The sequence below is a fragment of the Sciurus carolinensis genome, chromosome 11 (assembly GCF_902686445.1).
Source record: "Sciurus carolinensis chromosome 11, mSciCar1.2, whole genome shotgun sequence".
NCBI classification, from domain to species: domain Eukaryota; kingdom Metazoa; phylum Chordata; class Mammalia; order Rodentia; family Sciuridae; genus Sciurus; species Sciurus carolinensis.
This window is the reverse complement of record NC_062223.1, coordinates 19,679,606-19,691,567: the sequence shown is the minus strand read 5'-3', so window position 1 is coordinate 19,691,567 and position 11,962 is coordinate 19,679,606. Positions and strand designations below refer to the sequence as shown.

The 11,962-nt window shown below is 33.8% G+C and overlaps 1 protein-coding gene and 1 pseudogene across 1 annotated transcript; both read right to left on the bottom strand.

The window, feature by feature from the left end:
• Positions 1-3,918: 3,918 nt before the first annotated feature.
• Positions 3,919-4,894, bottom strand: LOC124959130 (olfactory receptor 8J3-like; annotated as a pseudogene).
• A 5,121-nt stretch (positions 4,895-10,015) lies between these two features.
• Positions 10,016-10,957, bottom strand: LOC124959129 (olfactory receptor 8K5-like). Its single transcript, XM_047517763.1, has one exon. The coding sequence runs from the start codon at positions 10,955-10,957 to the stop codon at positions 10,016-10,018; it is 942 nt and encodes a 313-aa protein (XP_047373719.1).
• Positions 10,958-11,962: the final 1,005 nt, after the last annotated feature.

Genomic DNA, 11,962 nt, shown 5'->3' with positions numbered 1-11,962 from the left:
TAGAACTTTTACTGTGGCAAGATCAACGGAGGAGATGAGTTCTTGGCAGATGAGTTCTCAAGAGAAGAAATGGAAGTGTTGAAAGATCCAATTTTCCAACCAAGGATAGTATGTCACATTTCAAATATAAATGTGGTATAAGATTGGTTTTGTTAAAGAAACCAAGATAATTGATTGCTAGCAAATCTTCCCTACCAGAAATACTGCAGGTCCTCCTACAGAAGAAAGGAAGTCATTCTATGTGGATATATTACTCCCAGAAACAAACTAAAGCACACTGAAAGTTGTAGACATATCAGCTTTATAAGAGAGAGTGGGTTTTTTCTATATATATATATATATATATATATATATATATATATATAATGAAAATGTAATACATATACATATATTATTTTTCTTGATTTACTTAAGTGACATAAAATGGTATTTCTTTTCTCCTCAATTTATTTCTTTGACATAACATTGTATACATATCTGTTATAATACTGCTTTGAAGTTTATAATATGCATAGATATTTTATATATATATAGTTTATATGTGTGTATGTTAATATATATACAAACACACATACATATATTTTGAAACAGAGTCATGTGTATGTTCACACATGCACACACAAAAGAGACTATTTTGGGACAGTCTTTATTTTGCTACCATTATACTAACATTAACCTGAAATAGATTTGAATAATTTAAAATTAACATGGAAATTCTTATAAACACCAGTCATGTGTGCATCTGTGTTTACTTAACAATATCAATGTTTATTTTGTATGTTATGTCAATGTAAAGGCAGTAAAACTAAAATAGACAAATGAGATACACAGTATTTAGAAAATAACAGATTTACAAAACAAATTGCTGTAAAATTATAGATATAAATTCATACATATGTATACATATGTAACAATTTTGTGTAATTATATATGAACTAAACATTTTGATATTGATTTTTTTATTAGTGGTCAGGACTATGGATTTTTGAGTCAATCTTCTGGATTGAATCTAAGTTCAGTTATCTGTTATCTAGAAGAAACTAGAGACTTAATTAGCCTTCTCAAAGACATAATTAAATGATCTGTAAAACAGGTTTAAAAAGCAAATGCTATTTTGAATTGATTTAAAGGAAAATATGGGTTGCTGTACAACTAAATAATGACTATAAATTATTTGGTACAGTGCCAAAAAGAGTTGGTATACTTATTAGATTTAGAAATAGCTACTAGTTCAATGTTTTTAAGTTTTACATGTTTTCATTAAGTTTATTTATATTAATTAATCCACAAATCAGAAAGGGAGTGTTTGTCTCAAAACTGTGTTCATAATGTATCATGCAAACTTTTGATTCTTAGTTTCTCATAATGTCTCCCTGTTATAGGCTCTGTGAAGGTATTTGACTGTAGTCTGGGAAAGATTTCCACATTACTTTTCATGACCATGACTTATTCTTGTATGCTCAAGGTTGTTCCCAATGACTGGTGTCAGTCTCCACTCAATATCAGAAGAACATTTGTGTAGCTTTCTGTCTGATATGTTGGATTTTGGTGATTTACTTCTTTCTGTGGTTAATATGCCCAGGTCACAATTCAGAAGCACCACACACCTCTTGCCTTACTACTTGCCCCTGTAGTTAGACACTCTCACCTTACATCCTCCTGAGTATCTGTGTTCCTCCAGAGATAAAAACAAATGCTTGTAAGAGACTGCACAGTGTGAATTATACTATAATAGCATTAAGTAGTTCATCTTTCCTTTCAACCTCATTCTCTTTTGGTCTTTGATTTCACACTGAATTTTCAGCTTATTTACTTATTTGTTTATTTTCAGACTGGGTCTAGCTATGTTTTCTAGGCTGGTCTTGAACTTGTGAAAGCAATCAATCTTCCTGTCCAAGCCTCCCTACAAGCTGGGACTACAGGCATGTGCCACCACACCTGGCAATGTTTTCATCTTTGGTGCCCCCTTTGGTCACAATCTCATCATTCTCTCTGACAGAGATGATCCTTTCAAGGCCTACATTAACATTCTCTTTAATAAATCATAATTTTTGCACACCACCCTTTCTACTTAACAGGAGATAGTAGGGTCAGCATACTTACAGATTAGGCAAATTCACAGTGCATCATTTGATTAGTATCGGTTTTGCTTTTCGTTTCTTGCAAATGACATTTTTTGAAATGAGTAATATATGAAAGTCAAGGATAAAATCCAAGTGACTATATGCAAAAGAGAAGAAATGCAAAAGAGGCAGACATGGGAATATTTACTCAGGGCTCTTTTGAGGACACTTTTGAAATTAAGATTATCAGAAATTTTTATCCTAATAAAGATGTTCCTGTAGTACCATAAATTTTCGTAATAAAACCTTATCGCTATACATAATATCACCTTCTGTTACACATAGTTTTAACATATCTCTGGACTTCAAGATCCAAATAAAATAAAATACCTGACCAATTAGTGAATTAATTTCAAAGGAAGATACCTATTCTCTTTTATTGGAAATGCCCAGTATGGCTCTGTGCACCAATGTGAAAACACTATATTAATTTATTATCATGTATAGGTAAACAGCAATATTTTTTTCCTGTGGTGCTGGGGATCGAACCCAGGGCCTTGTGCATGCAAGGCAAGCACTGTACCGACTGAGCTATCTCCCCAGCCCCAGTAATTTTTAAATTGAGAAATAGGTAGCATATTTAATTGATTTGACTTGAAAATTCAATTAAAAAGCAACAATGCATAATAAATGTCATTAAATCCTACCCTTTTCACTTTGCTGTACTTGGCTAATAAGTAGTTTTATGTACATAGTTATATAGACATAGTTATATGGACATCCACACCTCTTCTTATATGCAAAAATTATCAATTGGCAACACTCTTAATAGTTTATAAAATAGTAAGTGTAGTGGAACGTGCTTGGCTATTTAACTTGGGGTCACACTGTACCACACTTCAGTAGAAAACCTAACTAGTAAATAGTTTGACAGGAGCCAACATGAAAAGGTACTTATTGGGAAGAATTTTTAATATATTCCAGAAAACTAAATTTATATACATTTATTCCAACATTTATATAAAAATAGAAATACAATCCAAAACAAAAATAGAAACATTAAGGAAACTTTGATAATATCCCAACTACAACATTTCCATGTCTCTGAGTCTAACTGTATTTTGTAGGATTCCTTTGTATTCATTCCTTTTTTTTCATTATAGCCTAACCATGCCTGAAAATCTAATACCTATGCCTGAAGGAACTCTGTAAGAACCAGAACCTGTTCATAGGTACAATGGACATATATACTTGATGTTCGTTTAATCTTCCAGGTATATCTTCCACTTGAGTTTTTTAATAGTGCTAAGATATAACCTGGTACTCCTGCACAAACTTGTACAATGAAACTTAAAGAAAAAGTAAAATTTTACCTTGCCTGAAAGAGAAATCAGTGATTGATTTCTGCATCTTTTATTCATAAATTGTGTAAATTATATAACTTGGAGTAAAATAAGTTCAATTATATTCTAGTTAGCAGTCAGAATATAAATTCATAGGTGGAATACATCTCATTTAAATAATATTAAGAAAGAGATAGGGAGTTTTAGTTTAAATATAATGGTCAGTCTTACTTTGATAATGTAGTTGTTTTGGTTTTGAATAATTGCAGATTTTCAGGAAAGAGTGATACTCTATATTCAACCCTGCTATTTGTAACAGGAAGTAACGAAGGAAGTCAAAGAATGAGAATGATTGACTTATTTCTCTCATCAATGTTTTGTTGTTCTGTTCAAATGCACATCATGATTTTTTTTCTGACTCTGACAAACACTTCTTCCAAACTTGCTTGCTATCTGTTCATTCCTGAGCAAAGTTATTGAACAATATTTTGTTTCTGTGTTGCATAAAACTTCTATTTGTTTACCCCAAAAGTCCCCAAATTACATTGACCTAAAGGACAGCCTGGATTCATCATGAACCTCCTTAAGGCAGCCTTCACATCCTTGTTCCTCAGGCTGTAGATCATGGGGTTCAGCATGGGGATGACCAGGGTGTAAAACACGGATGCCATTTTATCAGTGTCTAATGAGTAGTTAGTTCGAGGCTGCAAATACATGAACAGCAGAGTCCCATAGAAAACCTGTGACTGCCGTCATGTGCGAAGCACAGGTGGAGAAGGCTTTTTTCCTTCCCTCTGATGAACGCATCCTTAGAATAGACAAAACAATGTTGAAATACGATACTAGAACTATAGTCATAGAAAAAACAATATTTGAAGCTGCAGATATAAAGACTACTGTTTCTGGAATGTAAGTATCAGAGCAAGACAATGTTAACAGAGGCATAATATCACAATAAAAATGATTGATGACATTGGAAGCACAGTAAGACACAGAGAACACACAAGGTGTAACCACAATAGCTGTACAAAATCCATAGAGGTAGGTGAGGGACACCAGCAGATTGCAGATCCTCTGAGATACCACCACCATGTAGAGCAGGGGGTTGCAAATGGCCACGTAGCGGTCATAGGCCATCACTGCCAGCATGAAAACCTCAGCTACAATGAAAACCAGGAATCCTCCCAGTTGGGTGGCACATTCAAAGTACGAGGAGGTTTTCTTACTTAGCAAAAAATTGACCAGCATTTTAGGGGCAATGATGGTCGAGTTGCTAAAATTTATAATGGCCAGATGTCGGAGGAAAAAGTACATGGGGGTCTGAAGCCGAGAGTCAACACTGGTGAGGGTGATGATGCCCAGGTTCCCCATCACAGTCAGCCCATAGATGACCAGGAAGAGCAGGAAGAGAGGAATTTGCAGCTCTGGAAGATCTGAGACTCCTATGAGAATGAACTCAGTCACCTGGGAGAGATTTCCAGGAGCCATGAAGGTACTGGAAATTCATCTATATCGGGAGAAAAAGAAGTAGTTATGAATTTAAAGAATCCTTTTATAGAACTGTCATTAGAGAGCAAGGACAAATCCTAGAATGAGATTTTCTTGAGTCATATACTCTCCTAGCTCAGTTATTACACTAAAAGTTTGTCAAATAAGTATACTTTCCCATTGCCTGTGGAGAGAAAAAGCAAATAGGATACATTAAGTGATGGTCCAACATCATGTAAGAGTTTGAAGAGCAACTCCCTTGCAATCTAATTGAATTCTGAATATGTTTCTACCTTGCAAACCTTTCGATTACTATCATGTATTTTGCAATAAAAGGCTTAACTAAGTGTTATGTCCTCAAGTGAACCAAGGTTTCCTTGTGATTGCTTAATCTGGGATGTCTTGTTCTTTATCAAGAGTATTCTGGGTACAGCCTGCCCCAGTTTCTTTATTCCATCTTTTTCTTACATGTATGTATAAGAGATATATGAACTTGCAAATTATACCACCCATGTAAGTTAGCTGGTTTTTCTTTTCTGCCATTTTAATTAAGTCAGACAAAAATACATGAAGGTGCATTCTCAGATCTTTTTTCAATTTTCTGATTCTCTCATTGGCCTTTAATAGATAAAATCAGTGTAATTTGTGTCATTTTTTGTAAATCATTGATGTGGTTTACTAGATTCTGCTTTTAATTCCACCCCTCTCTTTTCTTCTTCTTCTTGTCTGTATGTATTCTTCAAATCATTTCCATGCACTTATTTTAGTCACTATTTTTATTTATAAAACTTAATATTATTTATAAAATAAAAATACATGGGGTCTTTAGTTGACCTATTATTATATTTTTCTTGCTGATATTTTTATTATTATAATAATTATCCTTATTTTATACAGATAATTGTATTAGATAGATTTACCATAGAATTACTTGCTATTTAAATATGGCCAAATATTTTCCTAGAATTATTTATTTTAATGATGGCCACCTACCCCTAGCTAAAACAATGGGATCTCTTTGCATTCACAATTGATAGTTCCAGTGGTGGACACTTACAGCAACAAGTCCTATGGTAGTTCCTTATCAAAAAACTTCAAATTAAACTTATGTTATGACTGTATCATCATAAATACTGAAACAGTAAAAACCCAGAGCTATTAACTTGTTCTCTCCTTTTAAAAAGAATAAAATAGGTTGAAAAAGAGAAAATTATTCTGAAATAAGAAAAATAATGAAATGACGATTTAAGAAGAACCAGAGAAATAAGACCAAAATAATTCCTAATACTATTGAATATCTGATGTCGGGTTTTTTTTTTTTTTTCCCCTGAGACCAAATATCCTTCATCCCCTTGGTTTATTTGAATTATCTTCTCATTTAATTATCAACCATATACTTCTTTACTTGATGCTCTTCCAGACCATGTTCAAGCTTCAGGACCCTTGTCCCTCACCTCATGAACCTACTTTTCCAAAAATAGGAGTAGTCTGTTACTTGAAATTTGCTATGACAGCAGATTTTAAATGCTGTCACTACAAAAAAAAAAAAAAAAAGAAATGATAGTCATGTTAGGTGACAAAGAGGGAATTATCCTAATTATTGCACTTATTTCACAATGTGTGTATGTGTCTCAAATATCATGTTGCTTGTCTTAAATATATACAGTTCTATTTGCCAATACTTGTGTTACAGTTTACATATAATAAAATGCCATGACTTTTGAAAAATGACATTTGTGAGAATTTTTATGTAGCTTGGCAGCGTTGGGTCAGGAATCAAGATTACTTGAGTCATTTTCTGATTTAATTCCACACAATTTTCACTTTGAGTATTACAGTGGATTAAACAAGTATGATTTGGAAAATGCATATACTTGAAATTAAAAAGTGTCTACTCAAACAACGAAGAGAATACGAGATGTCAAAAAGCCATTTATTTGCTGAACGAGCGCCTACAATGTGAATGATGCTGTGTTAGCACTGAGTCTGTGACACTGTGTAGACAATCTTATGACAAAGACAAAATAGACATGGAAGCAAATGAAATTAACCTTTTCATGCATCAATCTCTTCTAATAGGTATTGTCAGAGCTGCATATTTTTCAAAATAATGATGCCATTCCAGTAGATGACAAGAAAACCTACCCTGAGGTTGCTAATCATAAATCAACTTTTTAAAAAAATCAGGCAGGAAGCTATCATAAGTCAAATTTTGCTGTAGTGTGAAGATTTGGGTAGAGGGTACAGAATTATCTGCATTTTTGAATGGCACCTAATTAAAAATCTTCCAAAATGCCCACCATACAATAGATACATAATATATTAACTTAAGTTTAATGACGACCTTCAGTGTTTATATATCTGGAAAAGTTCTGTATTCAGCAAAAATATTCTTGGTCAATGGGTGTTGCATGACCAAATACTGCCCCATCTTTTCTAGAAAGTCATTTTCTGATTTAATTCAGGAATGGGGAATGGAACTGAAGGAACCCTAAGTAAAAAATATAAACGTAGATCTTCATTAAAGTAGATGATTAAGTCAGTGAGTTAATGTCAAAACAAGGTGGTGTCAGTAATGGAAAGAAAATTGCGGTCTGCATGTCAGTCTTGCACGTTAACGCTTTTGACAGCAGAAAACTGTATTAAAAGGCAGAACTACTTTTGCAGAGTACAGGGTCTCTGAGGATCTTTGGGGATAGCCCATCTTAAGCTGTGTGTCCTTAGAAATGTCAAAGACCAATGTTGCAACTTACCTTCCTGAATGTCTGCTTTGGCTTCCCATGATTTTAATCCTGACAGGTTGCTACAGAATGGATTTAAATTATCTTTTCCACCCTTGAGACTAATTTTTTGAAGTTCTAATCTAATTCAAATATAAACTAATTACACATCATTAACTGAGGCAGAGTGCCTTGCGCCTCTGTTAATTATTCTCAGAAATCTCCACTAGGAAGAATAAAACACACGTCATGCCTCACTCTAACTGACTAAAAATTTGTGTTCTCACAGAATCCTGAAAATCATAGGTATGCCTTGGCCAGAATTTCAGTGTCACAATGCCATGTGCATATTAGGTGTATAACACACACCAGTACATAATTCATGAGTGAATAAAACAATGACTTTCTAGAAAAGATGGGGCAGTATTTGGTCATGCAACACCCATTGACCAAGAATATTTTTGCTGAATACAGAACTTTTCCAGATATATAAACATAGGCTGGCATAAGGCAACACATTATAACCCCTATTATTTCTTCCAAGAAATTAGTAGCACATAATTTATTCTTATGTTTATATGAATTTTTTATTTTGATTGTTTTCCAAGGTTGCTCTTTATCACTTAATTCTAAAAATTTTATGGAGATGCACATTGATGTCATTTGTTTCTGTTTATCCTTCTTGGAACTATTTTAGTCATTTACATCTCTGGTATTATGTTTTAAAAATAATTTTGGGAGGGAATTCTGGCCAGCATTTCTTCCCATGTTTTATTCCTGCCCTATGTATACTCTTCTTTTCGCTTGAACCTACTATTATACACTACTAGGTAAATTGTGCCTCGTCTACAGTAGACCACTGAGATTATTTTCATGATTCAATTCAGAATTTTGTTTTCTTTCTGTCTTTATTTTAGGTAGCATCTTTTTTTTTTTTCTCCCAGTGGTGGGTGTGATACCGGGGATTGAACTCTGGGGCATTCAACCACTGAGCTACATTCCCAGCTCTATTTTGTATTTTATTTAGATACAGGGTCTCAGTGAGTTGCTTAGTGCCTTGATGTTGCTGAGGCTGACTTTGAACTCGAGATCCTCCTGCCTCAGCCTCCAGAGTCGCTGGGATTATAGGCATGTACCATTGCTCCTGGTTTAGGTAAGAAGCTCAGGTAGCATCTTAAATGACTCATTTAAGCTGACATCTTTTCTTTTTCAGTATATAATCTGATATTATTAGAGTCAATAAACACTTGCTCATGATATTCTTTTTTTAGTTTTAGAAATTGAGTTTTTCAGAATCTTTAATTTGGTCCTTATAATACTAATGTTTTTGTTAAATTATAAAGCACCTTGAATTACACAGTTTGAATGAACTTGCTGCTGATTCTATCATCACTGTCATTTCAGGATTTATTTTAATTATCTCTTGGATAGAGTCACATTCTGTAGCTTCCTCATGAATCTAATATTTTGTATTAGATGCTGAATATTTTGAATTTTATGCAATTTTTTTTGTTTTGATTTGTTTCCATAAAAAAGTCAAATGTTTTAAACAAGAATCAGTTGTGTCAACTTGAGACTTATTTTCAAGTTCTTAGAAAAGTGCAAAGCAGCTTTAAACTCTGAGACCTGTACCAGATGTCCTGGTGTTGGACAAGAACCCACACTAGATATTTGGAATTTGCATGTCTTCCTGCCCTGTGTTTATATCTGGGAAAAGTCTAGCTCACAGTATCCTGGTCACTCTTTTGACACACTTGTGAATATCCAGTGCTGACATGTGCAATTCTGAATTCAACCACAAACTCAGGGGGAGTTTGTGTGGAGGAAAGTATTCATGATGATAGTGACATATAGGATAATAGAGAGTGATATGACCAAAGTATGCTTCCGTTACCTGCAATCAATTTAAATATAAAATATTATTTTCTGACTAAAGGAAAAAGATTGAAAATATGGGAAACACATAAAAAAGAACACATGTTCTAAATATATGATGTCTGCAGGACACTCGCTTCATTTACATTATTATTTTAGGTTCAGAACATACAATGAAAATAAGCATTACAAGGTATTTGTCCAAACAACAAAACCCTGCAAAACAAACAGTTAGTTAACACAGAGTTTAATGTCTTCCCATTGAGAGAATAAAAATGACCATAGAAGTACTGAAGGAATATTGAACCAGAGCAAGAAATGTTAAGAAAGAAGTGAAATTTAATTTAATTGAGATCTGAAATACGAGGGTTAATTTGGGTAGAAATAAAGGAAATAATCTAGTTTTCTGTACGGTATCATGAATTTTTGAAGTGATAAATAAAGAATATATTCATATATGTTAGACGCAGTGTCAACTGACATTGCCTTTATCAAAGTTAACTGAAGCAGCTTTGCATATTACATATCAAATACAAAATTTGCATTGATTCTTAAAGACCCTGTGGAAGGCATTTTTTACTTCTTTGTTCCTAATGCTGTAGATCAAAGGGTTAAGCATGGGGATCACTAAAGTGTAAAATACAGAGGCCAGTTTATCAGTTTCAAAGGAGTGAGTGGATTTGGGCTGCACATACATAAAAAGTAGAGACCCATAGAACACCACCACCACTGTCAGATGAGACCCACATGTGGAGAAAGCTTTTTTCCTGCTTTCTGCAGAATGCATTCGACATATGGCAAGCAGAATCAGAATGTAGGATACCAAGATGACCAGGAGGGATGAGAACAAATTAAATGCTGAAAACAGTATGATCAATAATTCTATATCCCGTGCATCTGAGCAGAGCATAAGTAACAAGGGTACATCATCACAGTAGAAATGACTGATAACCTTGGAGCCACAGAAGGTCAGTATGAAAATCTTAACAGTGATCATCAGAGCCTGAAAGATGCTGTAGAGGTATGGAATGCCCACCAGCACATGGCAGAGTCTCTGAGACATGATGACATTGTAGAGCAGAGGGTTGCAGATGGCCACATAGCGGTCATAGGCCATGGTGGACAAGATGAAAAGTTCACTAATAATGAAAGTAATGAAGAAAGCCATCTGGGTGGCACATGCATAAAAGGAAATGGTATTTTGATCAACAAAAAAATTCACCATCATCTTGGGATAAATGACAGTGGAATCTCCAAGGTCAATGAAAGCCAGATGTCTGATAAAAAAATACATAGGCGTGTGCAGGCGGGAGTCCAGCTTGGTCAGAATGATCATGCCCAGGTTGCCCACCACTGTGACCGTGTAGATGATGAGGAAGACCCCAAAGAGGGGAAGCTGCAGCTCAGGCCGCCTTGAGACTCCAGTCAGAATGAACTCAGTCAGCAGGGTTTGGTTCTGTTGGCCCATTTAGTCCTGTTCTCCTTCCTTGGACAAAACAGAGGTGTTGTTATCAACATCATTTAGAATCATCAAAACAAATTATAATATTCATAAACAGGATAGAAATTTTTATGTCTACATAGGATAGAATAATTATTTCAACATCTGATTCTAAAAGTTAAATGAAAGATAAAATTTTGAAAAGCAGGGATCCTTGTGATCCCTCTGTTATGTCATAAACTCTTAATAGAATCAGCAATATTTGGAGTATAATTATTGGTCACAAAACCATGTAGATATTAATATAGAAACATCAGTCTTCATATCATCTATACAATGGACTCAAATTTTTCTTCATATAATTCCATTTTGTTAGACAAGTTTTGTGTAGTTTTGGTATGCTTAAAGATAGAGGAGCAGAAACATGAAACAAATTAAATTTAAATATTGGATACCTCATTTCTACTTGAAGACCCTGTATGGGCTTTTATCAACAAACTCACAAAGATATATTTTTTTTCAAACTTGCAAAGGCAAGATATGTTAGCCACAATCAATTAAACTCACTATCTCTTTCCATTCTGACTTACACTATATGACAGTTTAACAAATAACATGGTGCTTTAACATGTCTCCAGGCATTTATGGGGTCCAATTAACAGGGAATTGTGATAAGGATAGTAGTGTACATTGAGATTTGTGAGTATATATGAAGGTTCAAAATTAATGACATTAATCAATGCTATTTGTACATCAGAATGTACAAAGTGTTATTAAAAACACTCATTTGAATGTCCTTATATTTTATTAATAAAGTTAATATATTTATATATTTATGTGGTTTTTAAGCCATGGTTTATTCATACTGAAACTTTAACATTCTTTTTCTATTCAAAATCACAGTTATTTCTCAAGTTGTGTGTAATTTTACTTTTTCTTTGAAAAAAAAATCCTTAATTGATTAGTACAGGTTTTAAGACACACAACACATTGATATATTGCTGCTAAAATATATCACTTAGGTCTATGTAA